The sequence below is a fragment of the Oryx dammah genome, unplaced genomic scaffold (assembly GCF_014754425.2).
Source record: "Oryx dammah isolate SB20612 unplaced genomic scaffold, SCBI_Odam_1.1 HiC_scaffold_14, whole genome shotgun sequence".
Taxonomy (NCBI): Eukaryota; Metazoa; Chordata; class Mammalia; order Artiodactyla; family Bovidae; genus Oryx; species Oryx dammah.
Window position 1 is genome coordinate 29,912,291 of NW_024070198.1, and position 21,357 is coordinate 29,933,647.

Sequence of the window (21,357 nt, forward strand, 5' to 3'; positions counted from 1 at the left end):
GGTTTTAGAAATGTTTTTCCACTAGTTCTAGCCCAGAGGAGGTAGGATTCCAGGCCCCACCTTCCCCAGGAGCAAGGAAGTTACTGATAAAAGGAATAGCCCAAGCAGCAGCATTTTACAAGGTACTTTCCACTTCTATTATTTTGTTTCTGCTTTACAACTTCTTAACTATCCCAATTTTACTCAAGAAGCAACTGTAGCTTGGAAGAGTTTAAGGCATTTGTACAAGGCTACACTGCTAGCCACTTCCAGAGTCTGGGCTCAGCACCGGTCTTCTTTATTCCAGAACCCAATCACTGTTTCTCTACGTACAAGTTGGCATCCTGGTGGCAGAAGAGGAGACTGTAGGTGGTATACAGATGAGAGTCTCCCATCTGAATTGTCATAGATTTTAATTACTACTACAAAAAAATAGAATTAGGTTATTAAACCTCAGAGACTACAATTTAAGACAAAATGTGGTTGGTTTTTTTTGCTTATTGTTTTTAATGAGTCTCTGTAAAGTCAATTTCAGAAATGATAGAGGAGGTGTCACAATACTCAGGTATTATGAAGTCCATGAAGGTGGTAAAAGACTGGAGTCTGGAAATCATCTTCAGGAACCACATTGAGAGGGAAGGGGGAGAAACCAGCAGCCGGAGATCTCTACCCAGAGGCTGTGGACTTTTCACTTATAGGTGGTTTTCTCCCCACAGCTTTCCCATCTTCTTGCCCCCAGGATCTTAGTATAGAGCATTGATGATGCTCACCAAAGGGTATACACTCCCCATTAAAAAATAATAATAATAGTAAGTTTTACCAGTTATTTATCTTTCCAGCCAGAATCTCCATGGCAAAGCTGGAGAGAGCACAAACTTCCTCCTTCTAACATCCTCCCACCTCCAGCCCACTTCCTGTAATTTCAAGAATGGCCCCCTTCCCCACTCATTTAGACCACACTTGAAATGCTGCAAGAGAGAGGCTGGGGGTGAGGAGTAAAAAATGCCCCTCCCATTCCTTCAGATGGGACGACAGAGGGTGAGATGGTTGGATGGCATCACTGACTCCATGGACATGAGTTTGAGCAAGCTTCGGGAATTGGTGATGGACTGGGAAGCCTGGTGTGCTGCAGTCCACGGGGTTGCAAAGAGTCAGACACGACTGAGCAACTGAACTGAACTGAACTGATTTCTTCAGAAATAGTCTGTGGCTCCCCAATGGAGAGGACGCGCTGCATCTTTGCTTTCAAGTGTTGGCACTCTTCCATCTCTTCCTTTCTGTACCTATGTCTAGGGATCTTCATGGCCACTCTTTTTCAGCTGGACCTTTGAATTTTGAGTAAATGGACATTCTCTGTTGCACCCCAGTTTCAGGGATCGCAAGTAAAGAGTTCTGGCAAATAAATTAAAAGTCTTCTAGGAATCCGGAAAACAGTTATGTAAGGAACAAAGACTGTTATCTTAGAAAAGATAAGGTGGGGAAGGGACAAGATGACCATCTTCAACTATTTCAGAGAGTCTAGATTTACACAATATTTTTCCAGACCTGGAAGCAAAGGGTAGGAGATACGGGAAAGTCGGCTTCAGTTCTTTGACCTTAGAAAGTGAAGTTGCTCAGTCGTGTCCAGTTCTTTGCTACCCCATGGACTGTAGCCTACCAGGCTCCTCCATCCATGGGATTTTCCAGGCAAGAGTACTGGAGTGGGTTGCCATTTCCTTCTCCAGGGGATCTTCCCAACCCAGGGATCAAACCTGGGTCTCCCGCAGTGCAGGCAATCGCTTTACCGTCTGAGCCACCAGAAAAGCCCTCTCTTTGTCCTTGGCCCTCTCTCTTTGTCCTTGACCAACTGTAAAATTGGGGCAATAGTACTTCATCATAGGGTGGTTGTGAGGATTTAGTGAAGTGCTCAGCACATACCTGGCATCTCATAAAAACCCCAGGATATGCTTGTTTCCTTTTTTGGTCTCATTCAAAAATGCCTCATGAGGCAGTAAGCTCCCTCTCTGGAAAATTTCAAAATAGAATTACAATTCCTTACTGCCAAGATTCTGTGCTTCCGTGCTGCCCATGACTTTTCATAAAGAAAAATACTGGCTCACACAGAGCCCCCCACATGCTACAGGCACGCAGAGAAGAGCTTTTCATAGGTACTCCATTTAATCTTCTCATCAGGTAGGTACTATTATTATCTCCCCCCATTCCACATTTTTTTTTTCAGATGAGAGAACTGTGGCTTAGAGAAGTGAAGTAACTTGCCCAAGGTCACACAGTCAGTAAGCAGCTGACCAGGGGCTTAAATGTCACACTCCAAAGTTCTTGCTCTTAGAACTGGAAGAGTTATTTATCAAACCTAAACCCCTCTCCCAGACTCACCTGCTCTAATGCTCCTGGCTTTATCGATCTCTCTTCTACAAAGTTTCTTCGGCTCTCATATCAAAACTATCCAATTTATCACTTATTATTATCTGAATGGCTTTTTGTCACTTCTAGTTTACTGTAAGTTGGTCTGGGGATTTTTACTCTTTAAATATCCCCTCGAACTCAGTAAGCCTTGAGAACAAGTTCACGGGCTTCCAATAATTCTTTCACTGCCAGCTGACTTAAACAGCAAGTACCCCTCTTCCTCCCTGCTATGCTTATTCCCATCTCATTTTTCCTGAGCCATTAAAAAGTCTTTCCTTGGCTGGAACAAATACTACAGTCTGTTCAACTAGTTAACGTTTACTGAGTTCTTAATATGCACCAGGCATTCTAAGTAGCTGTCCCATCGAAGTAACTTAACCCACTGAATCCTGATAGTAACTTATAAGCTAAGTCCTATTTTCATTCCCATTTTATAGAGGAGGAAACAATGTACCAGTGTATCAGGATTTGACTGAGTAAATGCTTTGCTGATGGATATTATTATTATTAGCAACAACAACCATACAAATACCTTATGCTTACACCACGCTATAGCTTTACGTACATTATGTCACTATCACTCACGGTGTACAGATAGACGCTAATGCCCCTACTTTATAGAAGAGGAAACCATGACAGCAAACGAAGGGTGAGTGATTCTCAACAGTCACACAGCAAGTGCCTACATCCTGAAGTGAACTTTGTATTCACTCCACTCTAAGGTCCTGGGGGTGAGGGAGACGGGAGGGCCATGGGGAGAAAAACACCTACACACACGGAAGGCACTCTACAAATATTAATGAAACAGCAAAAGCTGGTCATAGCAGAGGCTGAACAAAAATCCAGCTCTTGACTCCTAGTCCAGTGCTCTTTCCTTTTTACCAAGATGGTGTGAAGCAAGTCTTGGGTCCAGACCCAATAGCAGTCTTGAAGAAACCAGAGAAAGTAGTGCTCTTAAAAAAAAAACACATCATTTTCACATCTCTGCTTTTTCCACATTTTCAATAATGAGCATGTGCTACTTTCATGATGAGAAACAAAAAAGCCAATGAAATGAGCTGGCAAAAATGCACCCACTGGAGGGCTGGGGCTGCTAGTGGACCCTTGGGTTGTATTCAGAATGGCTCTGGGCCCCTGCCCTGGCATTCTGGGGTACCCTCTGATCCATCCCCACAGGCCACCTGGCCCCACTTTACAGGCAGATGAAGGCAGCAGGGGCAGACATAGGCATTCCCAGGTCTGTGCAGCTTCCCGATACTGGAAGCTGAAAACTGCGTGTGCACTTTTCCAAGGAACAAGCCTACACTTTTTAGAAAGGGGCACTATGACCCTCTACCAGGTAAGAACATCAGATCACAATAATGAATCAGGGCCTGAGGGCTAAGATGACCAGTCAAAGGAGGGACAAGAAACACAAAAATCTTGCCCAGCTCTGAGGAACTGGCATCGGAGAGAGAATGACAAATAGAGCAAGGTCTTGCCTCATATACTCATACTAATTTAAATTCTGCTTTTATTCTTGAACCACACCACCCCAACCCCCACCCCACCCCACCCCGCACCTTACTCCCATTCCCAAGCAGTGGCGGGGCTGGGGGTGGGGAGGAGTCAGACATCCTCCTCTTCCGAATTTTACTTCCTGATCCTAGGGCCTCTGGGTCCACACCTTCCTGTCTTGTCTTCTGACCCAGGGTGTAAGGCCCTTATTTATGTTGTGGCCAACTTTTTCCCCTGCATGCTTACTAAGGAGCCTGCTGCTTTCAAGTCTCAGCAAGCACCAGATCTCATCCCGCCAAAACTGTGTGAGCTCCTGCCATGCGCTGGGTGTTATGATGGGGTCATCGATAATGGGAAAAGTCCGGAGTGTGGCCTGGGAGCCTTCAGACTAACAGCAGGATAGAGAACACTCCTGTGACGGGCTGGGGGAGGGGCAACGGCAAGAGCGTGAGAACCCCCAGGAGGGCAACTGATAAACAGGCTGGCGGACCAAGGGGTCACTTCTTGGAGGTGAAACTATAGCTCTGGAGCTGGTGTGTGAAGGTGGAGAAGGATTCCTAACAAAGGAGTGAGGGAGGCACTCAAGTCCTGTAGAAAAGAGTGGAGGCAGCAAAATGCTGGGCAGGTTTAGGAAATGGGCAGTTCTGTGTGACTGGAGGCTGGAGTTGGGAAAGGGGGACGGAAGGAGAGAAACAAGGCTGGAGGTGGGTAATGGCCAGTTGGTTAGAACAAGGATCTTGGTGTCCCACTAATGAATCTAGATTTTTATCAGACAGTGCGTAGGTGTCACTGAAGGTTTCTGAGCAGAGAAGGTGGGCTCTGTGCTCTGATCTAAGCTTTGAAAGATCACATTGCAGAGGACAAGAGAGCAAGGAGAGGACCTCAAGACTGGGAAACAGGATGCTACTGTAGGGCCCAGTGGCAGGGCTAAAGGGCCCCTTTAACTAATACTGTGGATGGCATCACCGACTCAATGGACATGAGTTTGAACAAACTCTGGGAGATGGTGAAGGACCGGGAAGCCTGGCATGCTGCAGTCCACGGGGTCACAAAGAGTCAGACACGACTTAGAGCCTGAACAACAACAAATGGGTGGCACCGACTACATAATTTGTGGGGCCCAGGACCAAAGGAAAAGTCAGGGTTCCTTGTCCGAAAATTATTAAGAATGTCAACAGAGTGACAGCAAGCATTAAAGCAAGCACTGTGCCCTTCTAAGTATGGCCTTGTGCAGCTACACAGGTCACACGCTCAGGAAGCTGGCCCTGGCCTCAGGACTAGGAAGGGCAGCTGAGGAAGGAGATCTGAAAGGCAGAGTCCTGGGACTTGGTGAACTGCTGGGCATGGGAAGTGACAGACAAATCCCGTTGACAGACGACCTTCCTGCACGGCTTGCCAGGCCACCCTACCACTATCCCCTTGGGTTGCCCATGATCAACTTCTACTTATTAATAATCTAAACTTCACCCCCAACTCCTCCTCCTGCTACCCACCCAGACTTGCTCCTGCAGGGTCCCTATCTAAAGGTGTCACCATTCACTCAGTCACCTTCTACCCCTCTCTCCCTCATCCCAGCCCTTCCGGCAACTTACTTCCTAACTGTCTCTCCCATCTGTGTGGCCTCTTCAATTGCTGCTATCACTGCCAAGTTCCGGCTGGGGCCTTATCAGCTCAGGCCTGGATTACCCACAAAAGCCTCCTATCTGTCTCCTGGAGCCCAGTCTGGACCCTACCCCCACCCTCAAATAAAACATCCTTCCTCCACAGGACGACCTAAATGAGGTCCCCAAATGCTCACTTGACCAGGTCCCTGAGTAACATCCTCATCTGGGGCTGCTCCAGCCAAAGGCGAAGATCAAAGGCCTCACACGACATACAAGTCCTTCTGCCACCTGACCTGCTTAATCTTCTAATATATACCAGAAATGCCTTAGTCTCCTACATACCGCCAGCACACACCATGCTAGGTTCTTATTGGTTTTTTGGGGTTTTTTTTTCCCTTTACCTTCCCTGGTGGCTCAGACAGTAAAGAGTGTGCCTTCAGTGTGAGAGACCTGGGTTTGATTCCTGAGTTGGGAAGATTCCCTGGAGGAGGGAATGGTTACCCACTCCAGGATTCTTGCCTGGAGAATCCCATGGACAGAGGAGCGTGGTGGGCTACAGTCCATGGGGTCGCAAAGAGTCAGACACAACTGAGCGACTAACACTAAGCACTAAGCAACTAAGCAAGGGGTTACCTGTGCCTGGAACGCCTTCCACTCTCTCCCTCGACAGCCTGGCTCTCCTCGATGCATTTTTGTAAGCTCACCTCAGCTCTCCTCTGCTCTAGGTGGCCTTCTCCAGAGCTCCATCCTACCCCACCTCATACACATGGATGCTCTGTTACACTGACTATAGGTCTGTGGCTGGGCCGAGCCTCTTCTCTGAGCTGGGGGCAGTTGGAGCAGTACTGATCACATTAGTGTCCATAGACCAGTACAGAGCCTGGCCAAGTGGGTGCTCCATACATGTGTGGTCGTAGGTTGAAATGTCTGGAGGAAGAAGGTTCTGGTGACACTAGAGGAGGAGCAGATTGCAGGGAAGGCTGGCACAGATAACCGCAAAGAGAAAGAAAACCTTTCTTCCACACCTTCATTAAGACTCCACTGGCAAGGCGAGGACAGTCCCCCTGACTGAAGGCAGCTGAGACCCAGAGGCAATGGCCAGCTAGCTGGTGTCTGGTGTGATTGCATTTGATTTCAGAATTCAATTTCTGCCTCCTTCTAAAAAACGTCATTCCCCTTTATAGCAAACAAGCCCCTCCCTAGCGGAGGCAGCCTATTTCCATCAGGCAGTCCCCTCTCCTCTCAGGCTCACAATAAAACGGTTAGTCCTGAGATTGAGGGAGAAGCCTGTTTCCCTAAGAGTGTCTCTGCAGCTATCAGGGCACAGAGCTGCCCCTCAATAAATACTTGCTGAATGGGTGAGTGTGTCCAGTTCCCCAAGAGTGGGGATGGGAAGCCTAAAGCTGCTGGGGCTGGTGGGGGCAGACAGCCTGGGATTATACTTTATCCACAGATAATCCCCTAAATCCCAGAAGCCACCTGGACAGTTGGCTGGGCTGAGCTCCATCAACAGCGCATGCTGACGCTGCAGCTGAGTTCACCACAGATATTTTCTGGGTGACAGAAAATGGTTCCTCAAAAAACCATTCTATTTTTTTTTTCGGTGAAATTTTAGCTTTATTATTTTTTTTATTGGGGGGTATAGCCGATTTATGGGGTAGCAAAGAGTCGGACATGACCGAGCGACTGAACTGAACTGAACTGATAGCCGATTAACAATGTTGTGGTAGTTTCAGGTGAACAGCAAAGGACCTCAGCCATACATATACATGTATCCCAAACGCCCCCTCCCATCCAGGCTGTCACAAAACATTAAGTAGAGTTTCAAGTGCTGTACAATAACAGGTCCTTACAACCATTCTAATTTTTATCTGGGAGTGTGACAACGAAAAGGACCATCAATCCTTTGAGGGCAGAATCTATTTGGGGAGATTAACTGCTGGCCCTTCTCTTCCTACTTTTACTTTCGGGTACTTTTACGGTGGAAAACTTCAAAATATAAAGTAGAGAAAACAGTATAATGAACACCCAGGTACCCATCACCAAGCTCCAATGATTACCAATACAAGCCCAAACTTGAGTCATCAATAACTCAGACTTCGAAGCAAATTCCAGCTATCATCTCATTTCCCGCGTAAAGACCCGTAACGCCTGAAATCTGCTTCTGATTCATCTGGGGGCACGGCCGAGGGCGCCCCTAGCTCTGCCTACCGCACTGTCAGGCACGGCCCCCAGAAGGTCCAGAACCTACGTCTATGAAACTCAAAGCCTATGCTGCGACGCTAGCTCTGCCTCCTCCGCTTCCTCCTCTTCCCGCACAGCGTGGGTCACCTCGGCCTCCTGGCATGCCTGACAACCCACCGGCAGTCCCCGGTGATGCGCGAGTGAGTGTCCGCGCGCAGCGCCGCAGAGAACACAGCGAGGCGCCTTCCACTTCCTCTTTCTCGGGCTGACTAACGCTGGGGCGCCCGCCCCGCGCGTCCCGCCCCCTAGGGGCGTGGCCGCGGCCCGAAGGGGCGGGGAAATACCCATATTCCGCCTTATATGGGCAGCCACGTCACAGGCCACACACCCATTCACATAAAACGCTGCGCTGCCGGCGGAATCCCCGGCTTCTGCGGCAGCGAGTGGCCGGGCCGGGCGCCTAACGTGCGGAGCGGGAGGGAAGAGTTGAGCGTCCGCTCCGGCGCCGGGCTCGGTCGGCCGGCCGCAGCCCCGTGGGGTCGTCCTCCTGGGCCTCGCCGGCGGGCACCCTGGCTGTGGGCACCTGCGGCGCGCACGGCGCGGGGCCGCTGGGCGGCGGCATGAAGGTCACGTCGCTCGACGGGCGCCAGCTGCGCAAGATGCTTCGCAAGGAGGCGGCGGCGCGCTGTGTGGTGCTCGACTGCCGGCCCTACCTGGCCTTCGCCGCCTCGAGCGTGCGCGGCTCGCTGAACGTCAACCTCAACTCGGTGGTGCTGCGGCGGGCCCGCGGCGGCGCGGTGTCGGCGCGCTACGTGCTGCCCGACGAGGCGGCGCGCGCGCGGCTGCTGCAGGAGGGCGGCGGCGGCGTGGCGGCTGTGGTCGTGCTGGACCAGGGCAGCCGGCACTGGCAGAAGCTGCGCGAAGAGAGCGCCGCGCGTGTAGTGCTCACCTCGCTGCTCGCTTGCCTGCCCGCCGGCCCGCGGGTCTACTTCCTCAAAGGTGAGCTGCGTCGGAGCCGCGGGTCCTCGGTAACCCCCCCGCGCCAGGACGGCTCCGGGCTCTGGGGTCCCCTGCTGGCGCCGGCGCCTTCCTCGATCCTGGCGCCGGGGAAGTTCTGCACCCTGGGGCTTGACGTGCGCCGGGAAGGCCACGGCCGGTGTCAGCGCTCGCAGCTTCTCCGTCCCCACCTGTGTTCCTCGAAAGCGTTTGACGGCCTGGCTGCCCGGTGGGGTGGGGTTGCTGCACGCTGCTGGGGGCGCTGCTTCTTGGCAGTTGGGGAGCGCCCAGCACGAGCCGGGTTTCCCGGCGCCGGCTTCATGTCTATCGCTGGGGCCGACGCTCTGGAGCCTTCCTGATGGACAGATCTGAAGGGATCCGCGGGTCGCCACCACCCCCCCAGGAGCGTGGCGCCGCGGTGTCCCCTTTCCTCCCGCCTGGACAATTAACGTATGTTAGGCTGTGTCTTCATCGACCCTCTTGCCTTTTTGACCCTGGCGAGTCCCTCCCCTCTCTTCCTTTTCATTTCATTTTATTGCTTTTTATTGTTCCTCGGCTTCCCCTTCTCCCCTCCCAGGCCAGCTCCATTTGGAGCTGGCAGTCTTTAGTCTTCCCACTCTTTTTCACCTCCTCTCTCCCGCCCTGGGATCATCCCCTGGACTGGTCATAGGCCAGAGCTGGGGCACCTAACGCGGTCTCCCGGGGGCTGGCGGCGGGTTGGCGGGCGAGCCAGGACCTAGGAGAGGGGCCACAGGGTGCTTGTGAAGGGGACTGCGGCGCATTTGGTTTGAGACCCTCCAGTAGCTGCTTCACCAGTCTGCACGTTACACCTGCTGGGGGAGATGACTTTGCTGGTGGGTGGGTGATTTACTGTCAAATTCCAGAGTATTGATTTCTGGATCACTTCCTGTGATTGCTGCTACCTTTTATGTGAGTCCGTTTTAACCTCAGGTGTATGGAAAGCTTAGCCTATAGGGAAGAGACGACGAGGACTCAGCCCAGCCAGCTCTGGGAGATCGCCTTGAGATATAACATAGCTGGGATTCAGAACTCAGGTGCGGTGAGCTGAGAGCGTGAGGGCGCTGTTTTAGAACCGTGCAACGTGTGGAGTTTTACATCTTCCAGATTGGGAGAGTCCAGAGATTCAGGGGCAGCTCCCACCTGGATTAGCACCTCTTGCAGGCTGTCTGTCCCCAGTTGATTCCTCTTAGGGAGACACCAGAAGCAGAAGATCTTTCTCTTACCCCCAGCCTCAGCCCCTAGGAGATGGAGAGTGCCCTCTAAACTCTGCAGAGGTTTCACACAGAGCCCCTGATTTCTTTGTATTCCTGATACCCTTTTTGGTCTCCTCTTCTTAGCCGTGAGTACAGGAAAAGCTTCTGCCTCTCCAGCAGCATGAAAGATATCTTCCAGGAGCCCCCTTCTGGTCCTACCTCTGGCCTCCAGCCCTCTCCAAGGGGCCACGCAAGACATTTGGAAGTTATTGCTACAGGAAGTAGGCAGCTCTGTAGACTCACATCTCAAGTAAAAATGATTTTTTTTTTAATTTTTAATGAAAGTAACATGCTGTACAATGAAAAGTGGATCTTCTGCACACCCTAGAACCCAGTTCCACTCCCCAGAGGCAACAGTCAACTATTTCTTGTTCATCTTTAGATAAATTAATTTTCCATGAGTATCTTTTAAAAATAGAATGATTTTGTATATTTCCTGTTCCTGCCTCTTTCTCCTAACTAGATCTTGAGAGACTTGTCCATATCAGAGCATACATGTCTTATTCCCTTTTTTTTTTTTCCCTATTCACTTTTTAAACTCATCCCCTGATGATAGCCAGTAAGTAGATTGCTTCACACCTTAGTATTTGAAGCAGTGTGGGAGAGTATATCTCTGTCCAAATGCTTTTGTGTGTGTACTATCTTTTAGTAAAATTATGAGAATCGCCAGGTCACAGTTTATGTCTGTGTTAAATTTCAGTAGAAATTGCTTGATACTTAGCCTTACAACAATGCTGAACTTTTAAGTTGTTGCCAAAGAAAATTCTTCACCTAACTCACATTCAGATAGGAGCTCAGGTTTTTGATCTAGTGGCATCTCAGATCATGGGGGTAATGCCTTGTACACTCTGTCAATGCCTTCTGCGTACACACACACACACACACACACACACACACACACAACCCACTAAAATGAATTGACCAAATGACATTGTCAATGTGTATTTATAGATAGTGTCCGTCCTCTTTCTCTGCTCAACTCCCCTGGTATTGCAGTGGTGATCAAAAACAGAACCACTCTGAAGACAACTGAAGCAGCCAAGAGTTGCTACAGCTCTTGCATCTCAAGTGAGGCACCAGAGAGGAATGCTCCATCTCTCCAACCCTCTGATGGGAGTGGGTGAAAGACAGACCATCTAATCTGGAGGACTCCTGACCCCAACTTGAAGAGGCAGGACCCTGTTTATCTGTCGCTCGTCACACTGAGACTCTTTGTCTGCCTGCCATATTTTGTCAACAGGCAAGCAGGACCCAGCCCACACCCGCACCTCCTGTCGGTCCTCCTAACAGCCAGCTCTTTTAAGTGCTCTATTTACAGCCAAGAGATGGGGTGACCTGAAGGCTTTTCTTTCCCAAGCATCATGCTGGAGTTTGAGAGGGCCTGGGCTGCCTTACTTCAGATTCCTGTCCCCTATCACTCATTGTGTCTCCTACAAACGAAAATGTTGAGGCGCAGGAAGTGCTTTGCTTACTAGGGACATCTCTTCGGAAGAAGCTGAGGGTCCGTGCAGGGGGCGGAGGCAGTGGTGGTGAAGGAGGGGAAACTAAACCACAGATACCTCCAAACTTTCCACCTCTGCCCTCCTCCAGCATGACCTGTCAGCATAACCGGGAAATTGGTCATTGTGGAGGTCCGGAAGCTCATCTAGGGAGGCCCGGGTGGCTATTTGTTGAAGTGACCACAGGGGAGATTTGGGTGTGCTTGGTGGGGGCGGGGGCAGTTCCAGCACGCTGAGAGGAAGCAGTAATGGCGAGATGACTCATTCTAGGAATTGGCTGTAGCTTCTGAAAGAGAGCTGGAGACTGCCGAGTAATCCATTAACCATTTGCCTATGGCAGGGGTTTAAAAAAGCCACCATGTGCTCCACTGTGGGGCTATCACAGCACCAAAAGACAGAAGGAAAAAAAGGGGGCCGTTGGGGAAAAAAAATATGGTCTCAGAATGCTTCTTTAACTGATGATTGAAGGAATTCCTTGGCAGTCTAATGGTTAGGACTGGGCACTTTCACTGCCAGGGTCCAGGTTCAATCCCTGGTCCAGGAACTAAAGATCCTGCAAATCACAGAGTGTGGCCAAAACAAAATCAAAAACAAAGATGTTTTGACCCCAATTCTCTGGAAAAAGAAGCAGGTTTTCTGGAGGCTCTAGGAAATGGCTTAAGTCCCTTTGGAGTGGAAGCAGGGGGTTTCCCCACACGAGGCTGGCCTATTCACCCAGCAGCAGTTGGCATTCTCAGGCTTCAGGGCCAATTTTTTTGTTCGGTTCTCCCCACTTCCTGCACGGGCCCAAGAATTTACATACTCAAGTTTCTCTGATTTGGTCAGAGTAGTTCTTACCTTAAGTGATCCAATTGGAGAAGTTTAAATGTAGTTAGGATTTTTATAGAATCATACCTGCGGGTAGTTGACTTATCAGTTTGAGGGTGTGTATGCACACACAAGGGTGTGTATAGCTGGGGAGAAAGTTCAGGAGGGGAGGGTAATAAGGAGATAAAGGGTGGGTAGGTGGCCATCAAGGGGAAAGCAGCGGGGGTTGGGGGTGGAGATAAGAATTAAATTCAGAAGGCCTCATTCCTCTAGTTTGGTTTAGAAGGTAATTAACTAGATTGATTACACTGGACCTGTGGAGAGGACTGTCAGCGGTGTTCTTAGCACCTTGGGAAGGAGAAAGGCAGGGCTGTTTTATGGCCCTGAGGTTAAAACCTCATGTAAGACCCCATTCCCTTATAGAGGGGGTTTCATCTATAATCCTGTTTAGAGCTGATTGGCAGACCAGTTTAGGAGCTTCTTTCAAGAATTAATGAAATTCTGCATAATTACACCTGAATTTTAGATAAATGTGAGAAAATGGCTTTTGTTGTCTGGAGGGGTTTGGTTAATATTTGCCAGATGTCAGATATATTTCCTTTCACAGCTTAAGCTTCTTCTGATAGACATAAAAAAGTTAATAATTGCCTTTGAACTGTAGCTTTTTAGGAGAGAAAGAGAGAGTGAGTGTGTGTTTGTCTGTGGAGCCCATTTCTATTCTAAAAACTATTACTTGTTTTGGCTCAGTTTTTTTATAAGACCAGAATGTATAGTAACTTAATACCTTTTTTTAGTATTCCACTCTCTGGGTATTGATCAATTCTAGGCGTTTTCTGACAGACTGAAAAAAAAAAGTCAGTGCTTATATCTCTCTTGCTTTCTTATTTTTGTCTTTTAGGGGGATATGAGACTTTCTACTCAGAATATCCTGAGTGTTGTGTGGATGTAAAACCCATTTCACAAGAGAAGGTTGAAACTGAGAGAGCCCTCATCAGTCAGTGCGGGAAATCAGTGCTTAACATCAGCTACAGGCCGGCCTATGACCAGGTACGTGGTGTGGAAGTGCCATCCAGGCCCCTGGCTCTGTTCCTTGCACAGTACCCTGGCTCTCCCTCTCCCTGATCACTAACATTGGTTGGTTCTTTTGCGGATCAGGGAGCTGGCAGAGGCCTCTAGCTTTGGAGAACCTCTGTTGCTTGCCAACTAGAGTTTCCATCCAAGAGTACATGGGCTTCCTTCCAGCAAATAAGCTGTCAAGAGCAAACACGCTTCAGGATGCTCGGTGGCTTCTGGAGAAAAGGAGAAGTGAAAGATATATTATTGTTAGCTGGCCTGGGAGGTGCAGAGAAGCATCGAAATAGCAGTTTAGGTTTCCCTGAAGACGTTTTCAGAGCTGACATTCAGGCTTCCTGTGTTGGTCTTCTGTGTAATTGTTCATGCTCTGCAGTTTCTGCAAACCAACCCGGCACCTGTAAAGGCGTGTCTTGGTATTTTTAACTGAAGGAGGAAGATTGGGGGAGGGTTGTAGCTATGCAGCTTCCTTTAGGGGTTTCTGATGCTTATAATTCCATAAATTCTGAAACCAGAGATCAAGAGACATTAGAGGATTTCATGTGTCCACAAACATGTGGGTTTTTTCCCTTCCTAGAATTGTACTTTCTGGCAACCCACTAAAGGCAAAAAAAGTGGACGGCTCAGCCAGAGGGTTACCTATGATGCAGGAGGATGGAGGGGGGTGGGGTGGGGAAGGGAAGCAAGCAAGGACCCAGATGTGCAGAAACCAGAGATCAAACCCACTTTCCCATTTTACAGAGGGAAAAACTGTCACAGTTTGTGGGTGATTGTTTTTTGCCAAGAATCCTGCAGCTCGGTTCATGGCAGCACTAAGCTCAGAACTCCCTTCTTTTCATCCTTTGCTCTGGTCCTTTTCAGGACCCTCTTCTGTTTGCCACTTGCCTTCTTTTGGAAGAGGGTCATTCCAGTAGGTACCTGACTTGGTAGGAGGAACTTTTTAGGTTCTTGACACAAAATAAGTGAAGTAAAAGTGAAGTTGCTTAGTCGTGTCCGACTCTTTGTGACCCCGTGGACTGTAGCCCACCAGGCTCCTCTGTCCATTGGATTCTCCAGGCAAGAATACTGGAGTGGGTTGCCATTTTCTTCTCCAGGGGATCTTCCTGACCCAGGGATTGAACCCAGGTCTCCCGCATTGCAGGCAGAGGCTTTAACCTCTGAGCCACCAGGGAAGCCTGACACAAAATAAGAACATACCCAAATCATAAGAAGGAAAACTTCTAGATGCTGCTGCATAAGATGCCAGCTGCCTGCCATGAGCACAGCTCTGCCCCCTAGGGACAGACTTCCAAGTTCAGCCAGGTGGCTTTTCCTTGAATGGAATCTTTGGTCAGGAAACCTTTTCGCTTGACGAGGTGCCAAGGTTATTATTTTGTTTGTTTTCCTTTGTTAAAATTACAGAGTATAATGAACCCTGGGCTTTCAAGCCATAGGCATCCGGCTTAGCTGGATTTCCATTTGCGTTTGTTTGTTTGGGTGGTGTTTTCCCCCCTCCCTTTCTCAGAAAGTGAAAGAGAAATGAGAATTTGCAGGATGTTGTGAAAGCACACAGCCCTTTGGCCAAGCAAGAACCGGGGGAGGCCCTGAAGTGTCTCCAAGACTCATCTGGGGAAGCCCCTAGTGTTACTTCTTAGAAGTGCTTCTTCCTTGAGAAAAGTTGGGGGAGGTCGTGTTAACCTTTGAGGTTTCTGAAGGCCTTTGGTTTCTTCCTCTTGAGTCTAAGAAGAAGATTCAAAAAAGGAAAGAAATATGGTTTCATGGGTGTTAGTTGGGCTAAGCTCCAGGAGAAACTGAGTAGGATCCCAGGTCTGGTATGGCAGCATTTTACAATCTCTAAAGAGAGGGAGACATCTATGTAGTTACATCTTAAGTGTTAAGCCCAAGGGGCAGCTAACAAAAGTACTAGTTGTTACTATTACTACCTTTTGTAAAATCTCTTTAGGTTTCTTTCAAGTGGTCAAACTGGCCTTTGCCTTAAACACCCAACATCTCCTGAAAGGAAAAGCAGACACCCATGCGGGGTATTCTGAGAACTGCCTTCTTCTGCCAGCCCTCATCCCATGCCCCTTTCCCTATCATGGGGATGGCAGACAGTTTCCATTCCACTCTTATTCCAGGACAGGAAATGGAAACACAGGAAACGGATTGACGATATGAGAAAGGCGGCCAAAGTCACAGCCACCGCCACCCCAGCTCTGTGTTTTCCCCTGTAGATCGTGGCCTCCCACTGTTCCAGCTGTGGAACGATAGCTTTTCTGGCCACCCTGGAAATGCTGAGACTGCCAGAGTCTGATCAGCCAGCAGGGTAGATGGTCTCTGGTTCTTTGGATCCTTCGTAACTAGAAACCTGAGGTATAGGTTGTCTCCCAAAAGGGTGAGGATGTAAGCATCTCTCAGCAAAACTCGACCGTCCTAAAGATCAGGCCTGGGACTTCCCTGATGGTCCACTGGTTAAGACTCAATGCCTCCACTGCAGGGGGCATAGGTTTGATCCCTGGGTCAGGCAACTAAGATCCTGCATCCCACTTGCTGAGCAGCATAGCTAAGAAAATAACAACAAAAAAATAAACCAAGCCTCTGCTCATGGCCTAACAGCTTTTCCTTATCTGAGGATTTCAGATAGATAGTGGTTATTTTCACTTCTGAGAAATATACTTTTTGGGATGGTGGGAGGCATGTTTTGATGTTGCTGAGGATCCAAATGCCTCTTAGGATCAATAGTGTCCTAGGTTTGATGAAACACATTACATCCAAGGTCAAGACTGTAAAGGAGGGGGCTCACCTTGTTGGATCCTTTCCATTTTATCTAGAAGGAAATCGAGATTGCCCCCAAGGTTCAGGGCTTGGCCTGGCACTCAGGGCAGCTAGAACTTCAACATGGTCTTCTCAAGTCTTCCGCCAACCCACCCTGCTTCTCATCCTTGTCAGTCTAGAAGGGCTGCCAACATTTCCCGCCACCTCGATATATGTAAGGAAATGAAAATCTCAGCTGTGTGGGATTTGCTATCCCTGAGTCCCAAGGCAGTGACATAGGGTAGAGAGTTTACCAGGCTGGAGGCTCTACCCAAACTCTTGGTTAAACTGCCTTGGCTCTCAACTCTACCTGGAAACCAGAGAGGGAACCTCCTACTTGAAAACAAATAGGTCAGGATTGTTTTCTTTCTTCTCCCCGAAGAGCAAGCTGATCAATATTTCCTGGTTGTCCTTTGCCCCTGCTTCCAGGGCGGCCCAGTTGAAATCCTTCCGTTCCTTTACCTTGGAAGTGCCTACCACGCATCCAAGTGCGAGTTCCTTGCCAACCTGCACATCACAGCCCTGCTCAACGTCTCCCGGCGGACCTCCGAGGCCTGCACGACGCACCTACACTACAAATGGATCCCCGTGGAAGACAGCCACGCGGCTGACATCAGCTCCCACTTTCAAGAAGCAATAGACTTCATTGGTACGTGCCACTGTCCGCAGTTATTTAGGGGGATGTGTTCTTGGATTTTGATGTACTGATGGAGGTCACCCCATCACTGAGAAGAAAAGCATCTTGTTTGTGCAACCACCACAAGTGGGAGCCAAGAAGAGATTCACCTCAGAACGACAGAGGGGAGGACTTGAGTTGCTGTTTAATAGGAGCTTTAATTTGCAGGATAAATGTATTAGTTAATATCATCTTGAGGCAGTACTCACGGCTGCTCTGTTAGTGTTTCTGGCTGGATGGGAAGCAGAATGCGTCCATGAGTGATGCTCCATGCCGGGGACGCAGGAGAGGGAAAGAACCACGCTGACTGTGCTTCTGCGTAGATTGGGATATTTTTAAAATAGAAAATATTTTAAAACAGAAGGATCGAGAGAGCATGACTTAACGTACTGAACCCCCAGGGCCCCAGCAGCTTTCCACGGTTTTTGGCAAACTGCTTTGGGGGCAATTTGTTTTGCATTTTCAGCTCATTTTGGATTAACAGTAACACTCGACTCAAGCTCCGTGCTTTACGCACAGAGAAGTTGGCATCTTTGTTCCGTGAGGTAGTTACCACTTACTCCATTGTGTAGGCCTGGGAACCTCTGGTCCCTCTGCCTAGAAAGGGCTTTTGGGCCTTGGGATTTCAACTCCTCAGAGCGGACTGGACTGCTCTTTCATTTGACATCTTTTTCTCCCATCCATCTCCCTTGGGGACTAGGCTGGGCACCGCTCCCCACTCTTGTGGACTTGCTTCCCTTTCCAGAGTCCTCTTTCCTCTTTAACGTTGCACAGCTGTTGAAGTTGAGCAGCAGTCTTCATGCTTCTGGCTATGGGGGATGTTGGAGGGGAAAGGCTGGTGTTGAGTGTAGCAGTGACATCTTAGTGCAGGGAACCATTAAAGGGCTCCCCTCTTCTGCCACGTGGTGGGCCCTCTGCTCATCACACACAACTTCTACTCCATGGAAACCCACTGAGAAACTCACTGCAAGCAAAATGCTGAGCCTGCCCTCCCTGGCCCCTGAGCCTCTGGGCTGAGACGGTGGTTCCTCTGGAGTCTCCAAGGGGCAGCCGAAACGATGGGCTCAGGGTGGGAAATCCTTGACTTGCTCTCCCTGTCCCTGGGAATGCCTTGCCCTTCTCAGCCTGTTATTTAATTACCTAGATAGCTTCTCAATGAGGTCATGAAACAGCCCCCATCACTTCTCAGATGCCTCCTTCCCCATCCGGTCTGTGCATTGTGTCTGTTGTGTACACAGCCACACAAACCCACAGCATTCTGAAGGCACACGAGCTACTTTTCCCCAGACCCCTCCCCCTGCTGAAGGAGGGAGGGACTGAGGCCAAACTGCGCTGGCACTGACCCCTCCCAAGGGCCACATGGAAGGCAAGCCCCGAGGGGTGGGATGGAACCCAGAAGCAAGGTACCGTAGGCTCTTTGGTTTCTGGGATTTGGCTCTGGGCCAAATAAAAGCTGGATGACAAAGGAGGCCAGTGGAGGAGCAGAAGAAAATTGTGGAGTCATGACCCTGTAATCCTAGGAACTTGGAGTCCCCTTTGAACTAATTTACAAGAACTTTTTTTTTTTCTTTTGAATCAGAGACTATATTGGGGGCACCTCTAAGGAGATATCCTGGGGCATCCTTTGAGATTTTCATTGTGGAAACTCAAGGGATCCTTCCTGACTGCTCAGAAACCTGATCTTTTAGATCTTAGAGATGCATCTGCAAACCTTTTAAACATGAGGAAGGAGGTGGGTAAGGGGGCTGACTTTTATTGGCCTTTCAAAATCTTAAGTGTTTTGGCATTCAGGCCTGACATAGTGCCAGGTATGTCTAACTTCCTGTGATGTAATTGTTTCCTCACTAGCAAAAGAGGGAATTGGAAAGACTCTTTTTTGTGGTTTTAATTTGATGTGTATATATGTTTAACCTTTTACCCCTGCCCATTTTTAACAGTTATAGCTCTTTTGGGGGTAGGAATAGAACAGAAAAGGAGGCCTCCCCACCCACCCCCACCCCCGCCTGCCTTTGTGAAACTGAGCTAAACCATGCTAACTGACGGTGGTAGCTTTTTAGCAGCACCTCCCATTGTTGTGCAAGATGGAGTTTGCCAAAGCCATTTATATCCTCCGTCTTGTAAGCGTCACTTAGCCAAGGCTATAATTAGTGGTTGCACACTATTTATTGTATGTTTCATTGGTGGGAACCCTGGGGGCTGAGCCAAGCATCGCGCCCTGGCATAGCCAAACAAGGTGCCCGGGAAGGTTGGAAGGCCTCTCCCAGGATGGGGACTAGGTTATCACCATTAGAATCAGATCCTGAGAGACAGGAATTGCTTTTCCAAGTCAGTCTTTGAGCCTCTCAGAAAAATGTGAATGTGCAATAAAAACTTGCAGGCAGTTTGAAAGATACTCCCAAAGCCTTCTTGAAACCCATCTGTGAAACCCAAGTTAAAATGGCATCCCCAGGAAGGGGTTACTCCAGGTCTAGAGCCTCTCTAGTGGCAGAACCTGTGCAAGTACCCTGACAACTAAGGTTTGTGTAGGTCCTACAGAGGGATGGACATCAGTGGGACTCTGAGGTCTGTCCTCGCCAGTGAGGATTAAAGACTGGCAGAAGCCTACTGTGGGACCACTGCTGCTGAGCAGACATGATGAGACTTGATAACTAGGTCACTTTTTTTTAAACCCAATTGCCTTTGAGTCCCCATCCCAACTCAGTCCCACTGTCTCTTGTTTTTTCCAGACTGTGTCAGGGAAAAGGGAGGCAAGGTCCTGGTTCACTGTGAGGCTGGGATCTCCCGCTCGCCCACCATCTGCATGGCTTACCTCATGAAGACCAAGCAGTTCCACCTAAAGGATGCCTTTGATTACATCAAGCAGAGGAGGAGTGTGGTCTCGCCCAACTTCGGCTTCATGGGCCAGCTCCTACAGTATGAGTCTGAGATCCTGCCTTCCGCGCCCACCCCTCCGGCTCCCTCCTGCCAAGGAGAGGCAGCCGGCCCTTCACTCCTTGCCCACTTGCAGACACTGAGCCCTGACGTGCAGGCTTCATACTGCACGTTCCCTACCTCGGTGCTGGCCCCGGTGCCCACCCACTCGACAGGCTCAGAGCTCAGCCGGAGCTCCCTGGCCACAGCCACATCCTGCTAAACCCGAGCTGGGGGAGCCATCCCAGCCCCAAGAACAACTGTGATTTTGTATTTTGACTCGTGGACATTTCATACCTGTGCAATGCTGAAGACCTCGCCCTGTCCTGCTATCCTGGTGGGACAGCGAAGGGGTCACCAGGTTTGCAGACAAACTTGAGACTGACCTCGGGACTGAAGGAAGGCCAAGCCATTATGAGAGCACAGTGCGTGCTGACTACTGTACTTCCAGACCCCCGCCCTCAGGACTGCCCAGTCTTTGCACCTCAAAATTCGCCTTTTCATTTCAAGCATAAGGCAATAAATAACCTGCAGCAACATGGGAGAAAGCAGTTGCTAGACCAGGAGAAAAGGCAGTCATGAAGCCAATTCATTTTGAAGGAAGCACAATTTCCACCTTTTTTTTTTTAAATTTTGGCAGTCTCTATATCTGTCTCTGTTGCTTCAGAGCATAAGCTGATCACCACCTAGTCAGGAAAGTAACCCTGCAGGGTTTTAGGGACATGATGTATATGCCGATTTGAACCCTCGGATGCTTTTGAGACTCCATCTTGGATCAGGTGGAGTCAGTTGGGTGAAGTAGTGAGACGGGAACACTTTCAGTTTCCTTCTCACTGTGGGTTCTTCCCTGACTTTGGACCTGGGCATGATTCTTACTCATACTTGAACCTTTCTCGTTGCACCTCTCCTCAAAGCAACTCTTGTGTCATTTGAAAAGAGTTCTTTAGACCATAGACCAAAAATCACCTGTTTGAGGTGCTGGCAGTGGGTGCCACAAGAGAGAAAGGGTACCCACTTCCTGGGTCAATGGCATTGAAATGGTCCTCATCCCAGCTTGCTGTCTTTATATGTGCTTGTCTCGTCTCTGATGACACTTGTGTTCTTCCCTGCTCCTGGGGGTTGTCTTCAAGCTGTTGACTTCTGGAATTTGCAGATTTCTCAATGTGGTACTACTTTTTTTTGTCTGTAGGATATTTCTCCAGGGGAAAAGGCAATAATTTCCTAAAATCCATATGAATGTGAAGAAAAGCAGTATGTTACTGGTTGTCATTTTTTTTTTTTTTTAATAGTGCAAAATAAAAATAGTAAAAAGAACAAAAGTGCTTCTTGTTGATAAGTTCAGGCAGGGGTACATTGAGGTGGGGACCCAACGTACTTTTCTGGGCTCTATCCAAATGAAGTCTTAAGGTGATAGTGGTGAGTGTGCAGTTGCAGGCATGAGGCTGTTTGTCTACTCAGTGCTTTCCAGTTGGGGGGCTTCCCTAAATTCGCTTGCAAGAGAATTCCTTAGACCCAGGCCACATGGGGAGGTGGTCAGAGCATCTATCCACCCTGAGCTCTTCACTCCCTTAAGCCCCAGGTAAAGAGTTCAACTTGAATCTCAGCTTTTTCATCCATGAAATGAGTGAACTAAGTTAGATGGTCCCAAAAGTTCCTCAGACCCT

The 21,357-nt window shown here is 49.1% G+C and overlaps 1 protein-coding gene across 1 annotated transcript; it reads left to right on the forward strand.

Moving 5' to 3' along the window:
- The first annotated feature begins 8,109 nt into the window (after window positions 1–8,109).
- Window positions 8,110–21,007, forward strand: DUSP5 (dual specificity phosphatase 5). The gene is made up of 4 exons (XM_040254414.1): window positions 8,110–8,666; window positions 13,142–13,290; window positions 16,537–16,756; window positions 19,510–21,007. The coding sequence occupies exons 1-4, from the start codon at window positions 8,288–8,290 to the stop codon at window positions 19,914–19,916; spliced, it is 1,155 nt and encodes a 384-aa protein (XP_040110348.1). The 5' UTR covers window positions 8,110–8,287; the 3' UTR covers window positions 19,917–21,007.
- The last annotated feature ends 350 nt before the right edge of the window (window positions 21,008–21,357 follow it).